General features: G+C 37.5%; 1 protein-coding gene across 1 annotated transcript in view; it reads left to right on the top strand.

Moving 5' to 3' along the window:
* LOC136826074 (nephrin-like) overlaps positions 1 to 18,846 on the top strand; it is a 113,904-nt gene that overhangs the window by 72,722 nt on the left and 22,336 nt on the right. The window contains exons 7-12 of the mRNA XM_067082989.1: positions 1,042 to 1,154; positions 4,868 to 4,970; positions 7,304 to 7,452; positions 8,045 to 8,180; positions 9,781 to 9,926; positions 13,415 to 13,650. Of these exons, the coding sequence (XP_066939090.1) occupies positions 1,042 to 1,154; positions 4,868 to 4,970; positions 7,304 to 7,452; positions 8,045 to 8,180; positions 9,781 to 9,926; positions 13,415 to 13,650 (883 nt within the window). The remainder of the gene's footprint in view (positions 1 to 1,041; positions 1,155 to 4,867; positions 4,971 to 7,303; positions 7,453 to 8,044; positions 8,181 to 9,780; positions 9,927 to 13,414; positions 13,651 to 18,846) is intronic.

Below are 18,846 nucleotides of genomic sequence, written 5' to 3'. Positions count from 1 at the left end.
TTTGTAAAGCATGTGTTGTGTCTTTGAAATTTTGTCCATATAGAAAGAATGGATTATGTAAGTAGGGCAGGTGAAAAGAATTCATGATATGTATAGATGAGTTGCATCTGTGGGTGGAAGAAATTACAAACAAAAAGCCAGCCTCTTGAGGCATCCGCTACAGACATATAGAATCATTTCAACAGGTTCATGCTGCATTGCACTGCACCCCTCTGCAGTTTGCTGTGAATTAGGTGACTTTTGTTTTCATTCTTTCTTTGGACTCTGATAGATTTACGTAACTCCATTCCTCATTCCATTTGAAAAGGAGCCTCGTGTGGCTCAAAACTGTTGTGATTATTCTAGATGAAAATATTCTTCAAGAAAAAAAAAAGTTGGAAAAAGCTTGAGGACATTTTGTTTGAAGGGGGAGCCTTAGTTAGATGAAAAGAGGAATAGGTCTTAGGAGGAATTAGAGGGAGTAAAAAAAAAAACAAAAGAGAGAGAGCGTGATGGATAGATGGAGAGAAAGAGAATGGAAAGGAACAAGTCCCTTGATAACTAGGAAGACAGAGGTCAGTGATACTTTGTATGTTGGACCTTTTATGTGAAGTTGACGAGTTCTGTGCAGGTTCAGGAGACACGTTATGTTGTGGAAGTTTCTTGCACAGGAGGCTCATCTGTGATTGAAAAGTTTAAGCATGAATATGGCAGTCAGTGTTGTGCTGGTTTTTCTGGAGTGACCCCTTGTCAAAGGAGATGGCCAAATTTTGTACGTGTTGTATATACATATGTGTGTTTGTATCTAAAAAAAAAACTGTTGGATAACTTGAGAGCTTCAGACCCAATGCCTCGCGTATTTGGTCGCTGTTTGTGAAAACCTTCATTCTTTCGTTAATATACCAAAAAAAAAATGTCTTTGAAAAGCGACTTGTTCTCCAATATCCTGTTTGGAGGCATCGAATAAAGAAAAGAGCCGCATGCAACCGCCCCGTTTCTTCCGAGAAGCTGATTCAGTTCTTCCCAATATCTCTCCCTCTTTGATGTGGCGGACGGCGACAGATCCCACAAGCAGATGCGAGCCGCTGCCTCCGATGACGGGAGACTCGTCGGGTGCTCTGCCCACAACGGGGTCGGCGCCCCCGCCCCCACCAACTTCACCCTTCGCGTCCTGCGTAAGTGTCGTATGTACAGTCATGTTGTTTGATTTTACTCTCTCTCTCTCTCTCTCTCTCTCTCTCTCTCTCTCTCTCTCTCTCTCTCTCTCTCTCTCTCCCCCGTTTTATAGACTGTAGGAAAACATGTTTTGCAAAGTTTTGCGAGCGAAATATCTGTCATTTTTGTTGATATTTGATATGACTGGTTATTCTCTCTCTCTCTCTCTCTCTCTCTCTCTCTCTCTCTCTCTCTCTCTCTCTCTCTCTCTCTCTCTCTCTCTCTTTAACAGTTTTATGGGAACATATTTTGCAAATGTTGGGAGAGCGGAATATCGATAATTTTTTTTTATATTTGATATGACTGGTTATTCTCTCTCTCTCTCTCTCTCTCTCTCTCTCTCTCTCTCTCTCTCTCTCTCTCTCTCTCTCTCTCTCTCTCTTTAACAGTCTGTGTATGGGAACATATTTTGCAATGTTGGGAGAGCGGAATATCGATAATTTTTTTTTATATTTGATATGACTGGTTATTCTCTCTCTCTCTCTCTCTCTCTCTCTCTCTCTCTCTCTCTCTCTCTCTCTCTCTCTCTCTCTCTCTCTCTGTTTTACAGACTGTAGAAAAAGATTTTTTGCAAAGTTTTGCAAGCGAAATGTCTGTCATTTCTGTTGATATTTGATATGACTGATTATTCTCTCTCTCTCTCTCTCTCTCTCTCTCTCTCTCTCTCTCTCTCTCTCTCTCTCTCTCTCTCTCTCTTTAACAGTCTGTGTATGGGAACATACTTTGCAATGTTGGGAGAGCGAAATATCGATAATTTCTGTTGATAATTGATATGACTGGCTAGGATGTTCTCTCTCTCTCTCTCTCTCTCTCTCTCTCTCTCTCTCTCTCTCTCTCTCTCTCTCTCTCTCTCTCTCTCTCTCAGCCATCGATTCACCATTGCCTAAAAAATTCGCCGTTCTCGTACGCACACATGTCCAAATGAATGCTGATAACGAATATGCATGTATACGCTACACACATGAACTAAACGCCTTAGATACGTCACTGACAAATACTTACTTGCCCTGCTGACACAATCAGGGAATCAGGCACTTGGTGGTTTGTCGACTGTAGTGGGTAGCGGCCAGGCTAGGAACGGTTTGAAAAATAAGTACCTTATCACTCGGTAAAACCTTGTATGTTAACTTTCTCCGGACCCTATTCCCTTAGGGGAAAAGTATATATAAATATAAATATATATATAATATATATATATATATATATATATATATATATATAGTGTTGTAGGTATATATATAAAAATATATATATGTATATACATATACATGAATACACACACTATACACACACACACACGTGTGTCTGACCCCCAGTCGGCAATAATTAATTCTATTATTATTCTATTATTTTCACAAAGACTATAAAAATCTACCAAATCTGCATGTGGAATGCAAAGGACAATGCGTTTTGCTATTCCTGGTGTTCTTGCTTTGATAAATCTAGTACTTACCAAGTTTAAGATCAATTAAAAACGTATAAAATGTCTCCCAGTTTTCTGTATAGTGCTTCATTAGGGAGCCCGAGTTTCAGTAATCTTTGAAGTTAATCGCAGTCCAGGAAAGGGTTGGACGACAGAAGTTCAAGCGAAAATGCAATGCATTATTACCCTAATGCTAATCTTCTTGGATTTTAATACTTTTTTATCTATTTATCTCTATATTAACTTTTTTCTTTTTTGATAGGTGGAATCTCTTCTTTCTGTATTTCACTTTACTTCCTCTTATTTCTTCCTAATGAACACCTTAATATTCTTTGGATGCTTGAATTTCAAGTCAACGGCCCCTTTGGTGGGCTTGTTCCATGTGAATAGGGTTCATCTACTGGATAATAATAATAATAATAATAATAATAATAATAATAATAATAATAATAATACAATGGCTTCATTTAAAATACATATTACGTGATTTCCTGAGAGAGAGAGAGAGAGAGAGAGAACGAAGAAAAAGGAGAGATATCAGGAAAGGCCTTTAACGAATATCTGGGTGACATGTTAATGCTCTTATCTGGATCCTCTTGGAGTACATCTGGTCACAAGGCCTTCTGGGAGTTCATGGCCGATCCTTTTATTATATATATCTCGGGAGAAAGGTTTTTCGAACGGCATTACTGTGATATCGATAGCAAATCTTTAAGCCCCGTAAAATCTCAGGGGAAGAAATTGGACGTTAATGTTTTATTGACCTTGTTTCGAAAATTAAATGCGGAGATCAATCGTCTGTGCATCACAAATCTCTGGTATACCTTAATAATACCATGATGATCAAAGTCCTTTTTGTTTCGGATTAAATTAATAAAAATGCTAAAAATCATAAAATCGTATTGGAGTGTTTCGTCTCTGGTTTGCCCCGTCGTCAGAATTTTTAAAGCTCAGGATTAAGAAGCAGCAAAATTCTTTCGTGAAGTTAAGACAAATAAGCATGGTCGTCCTCACAGCTCTCTTGGAATCTCTGTATAACGTCTCTCTCTAGCAAAGACACTACAGACATCAGCTCTCACGTATGATCATAACGAAGTCTGCAGGGGTATGTCAAAAAGAGTTACTTCTTAACCATAAATTATAATGAATTTCTATATACTGGATGTTACTTAAACAGAAAGAGTGTAATAATGATTTCACCTTTGTCGACATTGTAAACATATAAAGCTCATAATTATTATTATTATTATTATTATTATTATTATTATTATTATTATTATTATTATTATTATTATTATTCAGAAGATGAACCTATTCATACGAACAAGCCCACCTCAGAGGGCATTGACTTGAAATTCTAGCTTCTAAAGAATATGGTGTTCATTAAGAAGAAGTAAGAGGAGGTAAAGAGGAATACAGAGAGAGATCTCACTCATTAAAAAAAAAGAAAAATTAAATTAATAAATTAATATATAATAAAGTAATGAAAATATACTTTCTAAACTATGATTCTGTCAGGTGGTTTCAGCAGTTTGAGTACAGATCCATTACAAGAGGAGGGGGCCGTTTGCTTTAGAATGACAATCATGTCCTGTATGAGGAAAGCAATGATTCGCTTCCAAGTATAACTTTTCAGTGGGTGTGGGAGTCACCACGGGAAGCCCAGTAGCTGAGGGACGGGAGCATTAACTAAGTTTGTCACTTCAACGACTGGTGCAGACAGCGAATGCATTTATGCAGTTGTTTTGCTCAAAGACCAGAATACAATTGTGACGAGACTGTCTTCAACAAGAAGAATGAGAGGCCATTCTGGTATCTTTTCCTCCTTGTAACAGCGGTGAATGGTGAAAGTGCCACTATTTCTTTTAGAATAAAAAGGGAATAGCTTTCATACGCATATTTTTTGCAAAAGTAAGATATTATTTAGGGTTTTACAGCAGGGGAAGTGTGAATAAAAACTCTTTTAAAGTCTCCCATCAGAGTAGGAAAAGTGAACTACAAGCACGTCGTGGGATATTGCACTTGCATCTGGAAGAAAGATTGCTAGAATGAGAAGAATAATACTGTCTTCATGTTGTGTCAGTGAATAAAAACGATTAAGCTTAGTATAACAGTATCACCTTCATTCGAAAGAAAAAGGATTATGATTCATAAGTGTCCCAACGTCCAGAGAGTCTTGCATAAGTTGTATTCTGTGCCAGAAAAGGAAAGACTTCCCTCTTCATTTTATTTTTATCTTTTCGTTTGCAGATGCTCCGATATGGATCAAGGCACCGTCTCCCCAGATTAACGTCCAAGAAAATTCGCATGTCGTCATTACCGCTTTGGCAAAGTCTAATCCTGGTCCACCGAGGTAGGTGTCTGCATTCAGCTTTAATATCTGATAGACCTTGAGGGGAGATCATAGAATGAACAGCCATGACTGTAGCTGATCCACTGCTTCAAAGCCTCCTTTTCACAAGAGACTCGTTAGAAGTACTGATACTGTAATTTATTATGTTCGTTTTTTCCTGTCACCGCTTTGTAGATGCTACAGCTACACCAGCACAATACAGACGTACTGACGAAACAGATTAAAAGAGCACTCGTGAGCCTTAATTCTTATTTATAATTTAGATTCCCGTCTTTGTAAAAACCCAGAGAGTTCAAACAGTGCATTCCCTTCTTAAAAAGACAGTAGGGTAATAGCTATATCGAAACAGAGGGGCGGACGCCTTGTTTTGAATGAATGAATGTGAAAGCACATACAAAGCAAAGAAGAAACCTTCAGAAATGAAATCAGGGATATTGAGGTTATTGTCTATTATTAAGAAAAGGTTCAATTTCTTGTATATTGGAAGCATTCCTTTTGTTGTTCATCCCAACATCAGGTGCGACTTGACCTTAAAATGAATTGCCATCATCGGCTTCTCGCGTCCATCATTGGCGGTTAAGACGTGCATGTGAAGGGTTAGCTTGTAGTAGTTCAGCTTCCTCGACCAAAGGATCCTGCTATCTGTGCATGTGCCTTTACAAAAGAGCAGTGGTTAGCTTGTAGTAGTTCAGCTTCCTCGACCAAAGGATCCTGCTATCTGTGCTTGTGCCTTCACAAAAGAGCAGTTCCAGGTTCACATAGCCAAGTTGGAAAACTAATTCCTGAAGCTGTCTTTTGCTAATAGGTAATTATTCTCTCACGAGGACCTTCGCCCTTGACAGTGGTTGGTGGCATATCATGAGACTTCAGTGCCAACATTAGGACCTCCACATAGTCACAACAAAACTCTTGCACCGAACATTGCCAGTGACTGACGGGGTGTAGAATGGCTTGTTGCAGTGGAGAAAGGACTTCAGTTCAGGGGACATAAAAGATGCGCATCTATTGGAGTCTGCATAGTTCAGAAACCCAAAAATCGAGAATAATCTAGTGAGACAAGACTAGCAGTAGTAACCATCAAATCCCCCCCAGAAATGAAGGAAATCTATATTTCAAAAATCGAAAGGTGTCGTGGATCTTATCAGTAGAGTAGATGGTGCGCGATGTACCTGTTACAGCTTGAACGAGGAAAATTTCGAGCTCAGATGAAATGCATACACGAGATAACACCTGGATGGCAGAAAGACTCCTGCAATGCTTACGACTGCTAAGACTTAGTGGCAGCCACATTTTTTGTTAAATATCAGGAGCATCATTCAACCTACCAGAACGATATTAGACATCAGATGAACAAGATATTAGTTCAACTTCCATTGCAGGTTTTTTCGTACCTCATTTTCCATTTTCAGAGACGTGTGGATATTCGATTTCAAAAGATAACACTAAAGCTCTCTTGGTACTTTATGTGGAATGCGTAATATCGGAGTATTTCCTGGATTCATAATCTCCCTTATAGCGCTGAATGACCTTATGGGTCCCAGTGGTTGGCTTTGTGCCTAGATCTCACATTCCATTCCATTCCATAATCTGCCTGTTATTTAATGTATGCTAAAATTACAAATAAACATACAAGATCCGTTTAATTTATTCTTACATTGCTGTCGTAAAATATTGAGAATAAGGTAAATAATAAGATAGGTTGGCAGCGAAGAGAGAGAGAGAGAGAGAGAGAGAGAGAGAGAGAGAGAACCGCAATATTAAAATGTTTCAAGAGCGTCTCCATTGTGGCCGAGTTGTAATCCCGTGTCTCTTTAGGCACACAGGCGCATCTAATCGTGACCTGAGGGATCTCGAGAGAAAGATTGAGGGAGGAATGCACTACTTTTCCCGCAAGAAAAGAACCATTTCTTCATGAGGGAAGAAGAAGAGGAAGTAGATCATTTAAAACGAATTGTTTGTTTAAAAAGACAAAATGTTTTGTGAACAAACGATCGTTTTTCTTAGAACTCTATTTCCAACACTGGAATATTCCAATACAAAGGCCTGTAAGACATTTGATCCGTATTGTTGAGTTTGACGTGAAACAAACACACACACACACGCGCGCGCGCGCGCGCGCGAGATAAGAGACCCTGCTAAAGGAGATGACCATTATTGCTTCAAAGAAAACAAGACGGTAACTTGGATGCTGACTGTCATTGTGAGTTTAAGAAGATTGTGATCCCGGAGAGCTTTAAAACTAAAAAAAAATGAATTCGTATATGATATTGAATCTCTGTCGCATTTTCTTTTCTTCCGCTTTGCTCTAACTTCATTTCGTTAACTGTCTCCAGCTACAGATGGCAGAGGGGAAAGGACCTTCTGCAGGGGCGGGACGAACTGCAGCTGGAGAAAGTAAGACGCACACAGTCAGGGAACTATTCTGTCAGCGCCGTCAACGAGAGAGGAAACATCAGCGCTTCTTTCTACCTCAACGTCCAGTGTAAGTTTCGATACTTTGTGCCTGGCTGCCTCTGGAACTTCTCAGTTCCAGAGGGCCTTTGTTCCTCACGCCGTTGGACTGTAGAACAGCCTCCCAGAGGATGTCGTGCAATTGGAACTTCAGAAGTTCAAGCGAAGATACAGTGCATTGCTACCCTAATGCTGTTCTCCTTGCATTTTAATACATTTTGGTCTATTTATGTATTTATTAATTAATTTTTTTTAATAAGTGGTATCTCTTCTTTCTATGTTTCACTTTACCTTCTGTTATATCTTCCTAATGAGCGCCATACTCTTTGGAAGCTTCAATTTCAAGTCTATGACCCCTGTGGTGGGCTTGTTCCATATGAATAGAGTTCATCTACTGAATAATAATTGTAAAATATAATAATAATAATAATAATAATAATAATAATAATAATAATAATAATAATAATAATAATAATAACCTGTGAGGTTTCCATGACTTTTGGAACAGCGTGGAAGTTCACCAGTGGCAAATTTCATGTTCTTTGTCTCATGATTTCGATGAAAGACAGCACTCCCAGTCGTCAGAAAAAGCGCCAGCAATAGTCGGTTCTCTCATCTTGCAGATGGTCCGGAAGTGTTGCCTCCCACAGACAGGGTGACGGTGGAGGGCGGAGGAAGTGTCAGCGTCAAGTGCATCGCCAGAGCCAACCCCCCAGCTAGAGTGATCTGGTCTCGAACGCCTCATTTTCAGAAGAACAAGTAAGGACCATTGTGAGTGCATTGGTTCGGGAAGGGATATGTATGTTATAAGCACGTACACTTATACATACACACATGTATATATGTATGTATGTATATGTGTATGTATAAACATATATAATTAACGAAGATAGATTTCCCATTACCAGGAGCAGTGGAAACTGAGGTGGGTGAAATGTTCCAACAGGGTACCTCTGAATGAGTTGAAGACAGTTACAAAGAATGGTTTAATTCAGCTGTTTTTACCTAAACCTGAAAAAATTATCAGAGCGGCCTTTACTTTCACAGAGCTAAACCCGGAGGTGCACAGATCCGTACAGAGTACAAAGGTATTGCAGGATATATTTCGTAAAGTTGTTTAAGGTGCCAAACGTGAACATTTAGTGATATCAAAAGATGTGTACATAAAGAATCACTAGATTTACAGCTTTCCTGTCGCCTTTGAAATGTTCTAGTATAAGAGGGCATCAATGAGTTTTATTGGCATCGGTGATACCAGGTGCCATTCAGACACCACAGGGCACATGAGAGATGCAAGGATTTCTTAATGGTATGATCCTGAACCCAAATAAAGTTTAAACCTACTCAGTGTTCTCTGTATTTTGATGGGATCATTCTGTCTCAAAAGGCACAGAGGTGGATGCAGTCAATCTGAATGTGTTGCAGAGCTGACCACATATAATTATATCAGTGGTTTATGGGGAAGGTAAATTTTTAAGGATCTTTTAGTCTTCCTGTCAGTGAATCATCAGTGCTGTGAGGTGTCTTCAAGAGAGAAAGAATCAGTTTTTATGATAATAGTTCGTGAATAAGCTTATGCTGAAGTGACCAAACTTGACTTCCATTTCTGGCAATGTAAATTGTAAATTAGGACACTCATTTGTTTAGAAATAGGACCCCATCCAAAAATGCAACCCTACTGCGAAAGTACACTAAAGATTGGAATTTTAGCGTTTGGGGAAGTCGATTTTTCACTGGTATATTGACAAAATATTCTGTGGTCGAGTTGGAAGTCTTAGGAATTACATATGCAATAAAGACAACAAATTTTATCTATCAGGGCTCCTACAATGCAGAGTAGCAACGTATCATCGGTCCCTTATATCATTTTGTAACAGTTATTCTGAAACAGAATTTGTACCTGTGGGTCAGATAGGAGTTTGGCTGTGAAGGAAGAATATTAGTTTGGTGTAATTTTGAAGTGAAAAGTTTGATGATACTATTCTTATTGTAACTTAACACCAGTTAGGAAATTCATCCGATTTAATCCTCAGATATAATTTGATTGAAAGCACTAATTGCACAATTTTCTGACTTTGGAATATTCTATGAATTATAAATTTTGAATAAGATTTATCATCTGTTTGAAGATCTGATCGAAATATTTGGAATAACGTTACTTGTAGATCAGGTATCATTCCAAAATATGGTATCTCTACTGATAAAAATGAGGCATGAAACACTCCTTTTAGAACAGAGAGAATTCACAATGAGCAACCGCCACAGGGTCATTTGCGAAGCATCTAATTGTATCTTTGAGCCTCACAAAAATGTCTCTTCGTAGGTTAATAATGGATTAGTTTTCACTCTGTCTCCACAGCAAGACACAGATCCTGAGTTCGGGCATAGGCAAAGCAGAGTTGGTGCTCCGCAAAATCAAGCCAGAAGACACGGGCGTGTACTACTGCCAAGCTGCCAACTTAGTGGGGTATTCATTACCTGTTAAAACCAAAATTATTGTTTTGCGTGAGTATACTTCTTGATTTCTTATGCTTAAATCTCTCTCTCTCTCTCTCTCTCTCTCTCTCTCTCTCTCTCTCTCTCTCTCTCTCTCTCTCTCTCTCTCTCTCTCTCTCTCACACACACACACACACACACACACACACACACACACATATATATATATATATATATATATATATATATATATATATATATATATATATATATATATATATATATTATATATATATATATATTAACTTTTATCACATACACAATTGTTCTGCGCATGAGTAGAATTACTAACAGGACCTCATTCAAACTAGATGGTATCTAATGGAGTACTTATTCAGAAAAAGTTACAAGCTTTCTTGGACAAACAGTCCTCATCATCGAGCATTTTCTGAATAAATACTCCATTAGATACCATCCAGTTTGAATGAGGTCCTGTTAGTAATATATATATATATATATATATATATATATATTTCCCTCCTTTTGTTCAAAGAGAATGATTTTACGTATGTGTGTGTATGCAGAAGGTATACATCCGCATTAATTTGTATATTTTATAGATTGACTAATATCCTCATTAAGAATATATCTCACAATAGAGCCGGATAAGTACTCATTAGTATTGAATGGAAATCTGCATTTGGACAAAACATCCATTGAACTCATCGATCACTGCGCCAATCATCATTTGGGCGAATCGATCTCTGGAGCAATCTTCATTAGAGCAATGATACCAGACCTGCTGGGAATTTACGGAATAGGTTATCCAATTTGCTAACATCTGTTGCTACTGAATCGGACGCAGCATTTTGTCTTATCACACTGAGACCGGGAGCTGCACATTTCACGTCGAACACGACTTTACCGAGACTCGAAAGATATGTGCTCTTACTTGATGAGTGAATAAAAAAAAATTATATTCTGGCGAGTCCTCCCATGGCTGTGAGGGTTACCCAGAATGGTGACTTGGCAGTGTGATGTGCTCCACAAAATATTTCTTCTCGTACCTTTTCATTGGCATCCATTACCTTCATTCAAAATCCGTGTGAATCTAAGCCAGCAAGTATTGATCTCTTGCTGCTCAAACCTTCAATGAATCAGTTTTCATTTCAGCGATTGCTCAAATCAGCCATTCTAAATGAAGCCCTCTACTGAGGTCGACATATCTTTTAATACTTTAGAAATGAACCTCAAATTCGAGGAGAGCAAATTTTGTCCAAGGGTACTTTGCATTTTTCATTAAAAAATATTAATTAGTAAATGAGACTTTTAGGGTAAAAATATTAAAAATATTTTCCTTCGGTTTGGAAAGCCATGGCCTGAGCCGTTCCCTACCCCCACCCCCAACACACACACACACACACACACCACCCCGGCTATGCCTACGGTTACAGCTCATGCCCCGGATAATCATATTGAACCGATTATAAGCTCATAAGGCAATTTAATTTAGGTCATTGACCTGCAAATTATGGAAATTGCTGTATAAAATGGATATCATCCTGATCTAATAGAAAAACGAAATAGCTAAAACGTTAGGTTTCAATTCAAAACGAATAGTTTCGGCGTCATTTGATCACGAATGACATTCTAGAGTTGATTCCATTTTTCATTTTTGGTTCGGGTCTTTAGGTGTGAAATTCTGCGTAAAGAAACTTGGAATAAGTCAGAGTGATTTGAGGATTTTTGTGCTCCTTTTTTCTCACCACCTACCCAGGCCTTTCCAGGCATTCCTCACCTCCCTCCCTCCCACCACTTCTTAAATGTACACTCTGTTCATACATCTATCACCCCCATTCTTTCCACATGACCAAACCACTTCAAAATCTGATCAGATATATCTCCAGGCATTCCTCTTACAGTCATTACGAGGTCAGTTTGGCCTCCATTCACTCTGCAGTAATACACCATCTAAAAAAACAGTTTCCTAAACGTTTTCCATTTCCTAAGTGTACTTATGAGTGCTGGAATCTGGAGGTCCCATATCTTTCCAGCAACCAAAACCTTTACAAATACATTTTCAGAAGACTTCATCCGTTCTCATTTATTCCAGCAACCCACACATACAGTAACCCTCTTCTTATCCAAAGGATTATTACGTCATTTTTCACACAAGTTACATCTCTCTCTCTCTCTCTCTCTCTCTCTCTCTCTCTCTCTCTCTCTCTCTCTCTCTCTCTCTCTCATTCTATTGTGTTTATTTTGTTTCCTAATTAAATGGATGAACTGAGTACAATTGTGACCTTTACTTCGGTCACTGACAAGCTGTCTACAATGCTTTCAGTTCCACGTACCTGGGCATTAGCTGTTTCCTTTTATTCAAAATAATTTTATTTAAAGATACTTACAAGTGTCAGAAAAACAGTATCCCAGTTTCACTTTTATTTTGGGTACATTACTGGTTTTTCGTTGTTGCTCTAAAACTTGGAGAATACTTTGCAAGCCATTTCTCTTGGCTGATTGTACTACTCTTCTTAATCTGTTTCCTTTGAGGATAAAAGAAGTGTCCTATCTGTGTCTCTTCGCTCACGAATCTTTTCCTTTTCTTCTATCTTATGGAGTCAGTGAGCATGGCTCTCCTCTTTAAAAGAGTGATTGGATTAAAACATGCAACTTGTTGCATACGCATCACAAACAGGTTGAAAACAAATCAACAGCTGTAAGTTGTGAATGAGACTTTTTGCTGGACATTCATACGAACTACCTATGAGTCGCTGACTTGTGTTCAACCTGTTTGTGATGTGTATGTGATATGTTATCAATGTGCGTACACGACTTTTTTTCCTGCTGTGTGGAAATGCCCTTGGAATGGAGATGCCCTCGGAATCATGGTGGTTCTGTAAGGGTGTGTGTGATTCCTGTTTTCTGACGTGGGGAATCGTGTCTCTCAGTTTCCTCTCCGAACCTTCGCGTCTTTCCTCTTTTTTTTTTTTTAATTCTGTGAGATTCTACTTTTCTTCCTCTGCATAGTCAAATTATCTTTTCATTTTGAGAGCATCCATCGCTCGCTTTTGTCTTTGAGAACCTCGACTATTTCTTCTTATGTTTTAGAGACTACTAGCTTTTAATCCTGCCATGCTGCAACGGATTAGTTTGTATCTTATGTATACACACACACACACATATATATATGTATATATATATATATATATATATATATATATATATAGATATATATATAGAGAGAGAGAGGTTTATAGTCCTATATATATATATATATATATATATATATATATATATATATATATATATATATATATATATATATATATATACATATATATATATATATATATATACATATATATATATATGTGTATGTACATATATATATATATATATATATATATATATATATATATATATATATATATATATCGATATATATATGTGTGTATTATAAAACAATTTCGCGAACATCCAAAACGCAAAAAAAAACAAACAAAAAAAACTCCTGCGCACCATCCTCAGTTCAGGGGACTCGTCTAACCCTTTAGAGGCGGTGACGGCCGTGGACAATGGAAACAGCATCAGTTGGTCCTCGCCCGACGTGTACGGAGGCGGCAGCAGCAGTTCGTTGGCAAGCGATGGCATGTCCCTGGGCGTGCCCGCGGGCGGCCTTGGGCGCCTGGAGTGTCTGGTGAGGGCGGCACCGCAGCCCACGTTTGTGTGGAGCGGACGGGGCGGGCTCATCCTCTTCAAGAGCGACAAATACTTCATCCACGAACCGCAGGTGGGCGAAGCTCTTTGTTCCATTTGCAAGATCTGCAGGCAACAGCTTTTGTAGAATTAAAAATCATTTGCAAGATCTGCAGGCAACAGCTTTTGTAGAATTAAAATCATTTGCTGCAAGATCTTTGCAAGATCTGCAGGCAACAGCTTTTGTAGAATTAAAAATCATTTGCAAGATCTGCAGGCAACAGCTTTTGTAGAATTAAAATCATTTGCAAGATCTGCAGGCAACATCTTTTGTAGAATCAAAAATCATTTTGCAGGCAACAGCTTTTGTAGAATAGAATTAAAAATCATTTGCAAGATCTGCAGGCAACAGCTTTTGTAGAATTAAAAATCATTTGCAAGATCTGCAGGCAACAGCTTTTGTAGAATTAAAAATCATTTGCAAGATCTGCAGGCAACAGCTTTTGTAGAATTAAAAATCATTTGCAAGATCTGCAGGCAACAGCTTTTATAGAATTAAAAATCATTTAAAAGATCTGCAGGCAACAGCTTTTGTAGAATTAAAATCATTTGCAAGATCTGCAGGCAACAGCTTTTGTAGAATTAAAATCATTTGCATTTGCAAGATCTGCAGGCAACAGCTTTTGTAGTTAAAAATCATTTGAATTAAAAATCATTTGCAAGATCTGCAGGCAACAGCTTTTGTAGAATTAAAAATCAAAAATCATTTTGTAAATTAAAATCATTTGCAAGATCTGCAGGCAACAGCTTTTGTAGAATTAAAAATCATTTGCAAGATCTGCAGGCAACTGCAGCAACAGCTTTTGTAGAATTAAAAATCATTTGCAAGATCTGCAGGCAACAGCTTTTGTAGAATTAAAATCATTTGCAAGATCTGCAGGCGACAGCTTTTGTAAATTAAAAATCATTTGCAAGATCTGCAGGCGACAGCTTTTGTAGAATTAAAATCATTTGCAAGATCTGCAGGCAACAGCTTTGTCTGCAGAATTAAATTAAAATCATTTGCAAGATCTGCAGGCAACAGCTTTTGTAGAATTAAAAATCATTTGCAAGATCTGCAGGCAACAAAATCTGCAACAGCAGCTTTGTAGAATTAAAAATCATTTGCAAGATCTGCAGGCAAATTAAAAATCATTTGAAGATCTGCAGGCAACAGCTTTTGTAGAATTAAAAATCATTTGCATCTGCAGGCAACAGCTTTTGTAGAATTAAAATCATTTGCAAGATCTGCAGGCAACAGCTTTTGTAGAATTAAAATCATTTGCAAGATCTGCAGGCAACAGCTTTTGTAGAATTAAAAATCATTTGCTGCAAGATCTGCAGGCAACAGCTTTTTTGTAGAATTAAAAATCATTTGCAAGATCTGCAGGCAACAGCTTTTGTAGAATTAAAAATCATTTGCAAGATCTGCAGGCAACAGCTTTTGTAGAATTAAAATCATTTGCAAGATCTGCAGGCAACAGCTTTTGTAGAATTAAAATCATTTGCAAGATCTGCAGGCAACAGCTTTTGAGAATTAAAAATCATTTGCAAGATCTGCAGGCAACAGCTTTTTAGAGTTAAAAATCATTTGCAAGATCTGCAGGCAACAGCTTTTTAGAATTAAAAATCATTTGCAAGATCTGCAGGCAACAGCTTTTGTAGAATTAAAAATCATTTGCAAGATCTTAAAATCATTTGCAAGATCTGCAACAGCTTTTAGAATTAAAAATCATTTGCAGGCAATCTGCAGGCAACAGCTTTTGTAGAATTAAAAATCATTTGGCAAGATCTGCAGGCAACAGCTTTAATAGAATTAAAAATCATTTTGCAGGCAACAGCTTTTGTAGAATTAAAAATTTTGCAAGACCTGCAGGCGACAGCTTAAAAAAAATCATTTGCAAGATCTGCAGGCACAGCTTTTGTAGAATTAAAAAAATCATTTGCAAGATCTGCAATTAAAAATCATTTGCAAGATCTGCAGGCGACAGCTTTTGTAGAATTAAAAATCATTTGCAAGATCTGCAGAATTAAAAAAAATCATTTGCAAGATCTGCAGGCAACAGCTTTTGTAGAATTAAAAAAATCATTTGCAAGATCTGCAGGCAACAGCTTTTTTAAAATCATTTAATCTGCAAAAATAAAAAGATCTGCAGGCAACAGCTTTTTTAAGAAAAATCATTTGCAAGATCTGCAGGCAACAGCTTTTGTAGAATTAAAAATCATTTGCAAGATCTCATTTGCGATCTGCAGGCAACAGCTTTTGTAGAATTAAAAATCATTTGCAAGATCTGCAGGCAACAGCTTTTGTAGAATTAAAAATCATTTGCAAGATCTGCGTGCAACAGCTTTTTGAGAATTAAAAATCATTTGCAAGATCTGCAGGCAACAGCTTTTTTAGAGTTAAAAATCATTTGCAAGATCTGCAGGCAACAGCTTTTTTAGAATTAAAAATCATTTGCAAGATCTGCAGGCAACAGCTTTTTAGAATTAAAAATCATTTGCAAGATCTGCAGGCAACAGCTTTTTGTAGAATTAAAAATCATTTGCAAGATCTGCGTGCAACAGCTTTTTTGAGATCTGAATTAAAAAAAATCATTTGCAAGATCTGCAGGCAACAGCTTTTTAGAGTTAAAAATCATTTGCAAGATCCGCAGGCAACAGCTTTTTTAGAATTAAAAATCAATTAGGAAACAAAAGGCTTCCTCAGTGGCAGCCTCCATTTAGAGAGAGTAATGCGGTGGTGAATATGAAGCCTGGTGTGGAAGTCTGGGCAGGCCTCGTCAGCAGCAGAAATTGGAACTTCTCAGTTCCAGAGGTTCTTTATTCCTCACAACGTTGGACTGTGGAACAGTCTCCCAGAGAATGTCGTGCAGTTGGAACTTCAGAAGTTCAAGCGGGGATGCAATTCATTATTTCCCTTATGCTATTCTCCTTGCATTTTAATACATTTTGATCTATTTGTTAATTTATTTTTTTTTAATGAGTGAGATCTCTTCTTTCTGCATTTCCCTTTACCTTCTTTTCCTTCTTCCTAATGAACACCTTAATATTCTTTGGAAGTTGGAATTTCAGGTCAGTGGACCCTTGGGCGGGCTTGTTCCATATGAACAGGGATTCATCTGCTGAATAATAATAATAATAATAATAATAATAATAATAATAGTCATTTTATTTTTCTAATATCACGTCTAAAGGACGACTGATCACTTAATATGTGTCAGAATACAGACATGCCATTTTGATATGTATACTTATCCATATTATTCACGGTATATGTATGTATATATATTATATATATATATATATGTATATATATATATATATATATATTATATACACAGTATATACATATATATATATATATATATATATATATATATATATATATATATATATATATATATATATATATATATGTAGCAAAACCACAGGTAAAGAAGTAACATACAAGGTGTAGGTCCTGACCAGTTTTACTTTATTTCTAAGCCATTGACGAAGGACTGATAGACAGTGGAAGAAAGTCACAATGCGTATGGTTGGCGGGGGGGTGGGTGTGGGGGGGGCCAGTACAAGCAAACATCCAAAACTGTTGGAAATGAAGACTCCGCATCTGACAGGTGTCAGGGTGAGGAACGAAAAACCTTATTTGTACTGAAGTCAGGCACTTCGTTTACAAATATGATCATCCTTTTTCTATGTGTGTCTTTTACCTTCCTTTAAATTTAAACATTTTACATATTTCTTTTGAAATTATAGGATCAAGTTTAACATATGTTTTTTTAATTATAGGCTCAAGTTTTACATGCCGTGACTGATACATACTAATGTAAGACAGTAACTTTCTTGTATAAAGCTAAAGTCAATAATATTCCTTTCCAGTGCATTATTAGAATAAACTATCTTTTTTCCCCCCTGCCTCGTTAATTGTATGAATGACTTCTCCAACATGTACAAAAAATCCACCGATTCCCTGTACATATTTCTGAACAGTGATATACACAACAGGCTCCCTTGAGTTAGAATTGAATAAAAGAGTGGAAAAAAGTGAATCAAACATGGGAAGGGTGAATAAACTTTGAAAATTGCAGAGAATGAAAATGCACACTAAAATAAGAATACACCACACATTATTGTAGTACCATCTGTATTGCTATGGAAACATATCATGGTATGACAGTGGAATTAAATCTAAAGGATCTGTTGATTTGAGCACAAAGGTTTAAGACTAATAAAGGATGAAAGGACAGAGGGAGAGGAATGATACTGTCGGAGATATTATGGAGGTGCCGTATGCAGATGAGATACTGAAAAGGGGAGGTGGGTTGTACTTGTCCTTCGCATGCTTTGGGGAGAATAGGACGTGATAGTATCAGCTGGCCTACTGTAAGTGCCGTCAGTGCACCTCACGTGGTGCACTGTAGGTATTACGCAAGGTTCTTTGCAGCGTCCCTTCGGCCCCTAGCTGCAACCTCTCTCATTTCTTCCACTCTACGTCCGTTCATATTCTTCTTCTTCCATCTGACCTTCCACCCTCTAAAATTGTTCCCTATTGCAACTGCGAAGTTTTCCTCCTGTTCCAGCTTTCAAACCTTTTTACTGTCAACTTCCCTTTGAGCGCTGAATGACCTCATAGGTCCCAGCGCTTGGCCTTTGGCCTCAGTTCTATATTCTGTTCTATTCTACCCGAAGGATATCAAGGCCCAGACCTTGCTTGATGAAAGTGGAACGGGAGTCTGGAGAGTTTGCGATGATGAAGCACCACGAATGACACGAGTGATGGAATGGAATGGCACAGAGCTGTTTGCGTCGCATGACATTGGTGGCAGTGATGATGATGATGATGATGCTGATATACAAAGTGGGTAAATGTTTGGAACTATAAAGTTCACAGATAAAATTTCCCAGTGACGAATTGCAAACCTTCGGTAAATGTAGAGGAGACGGCAGCACGAAGATATCGCTTCATTAACAACAGCCATTTCTGGACTAAATAGTATGGAAAAGGGTGTATATAACAAACTGTAAGTGAGATAATTTAAGAAATTGACCGAGATAATGAAACATTTACTGTCATTTGTTTATGTTTTTACTTTCATCCCCGGGGATGAAAGCAAAAAATGAACTAGATACAATACATTTTTCACTATCTCGGTAAGTTTCTCAAACGATACCGTCTGTAATGTGTTATAGACACTTTTCTATACTATTTAGTCAAGAAATTAATAATATTAATGAACGATATCTTCGC

Source organism: Macrobrachium rosenbergii, chromosome 40 (assembly GCF_040412425.1).
Source record: "Macrobrachium rosenbergii isolate ZJJX-2024 chromosome 40, ASM4041242v1, whole genome shotgun sequence".
Lineage (NCBI taxonomy): Eukaryota > Metazoa > Arthropoda > Malacostraca > Decapoda > Palaemonidae > Macrobrachium > Macrobrachium rosenbergii.
The sequence above is the reverse complement of the archived record's forward strand: the minus strand, read 5'-3'. Positions and strand labels throughout refer to the sequence as shown.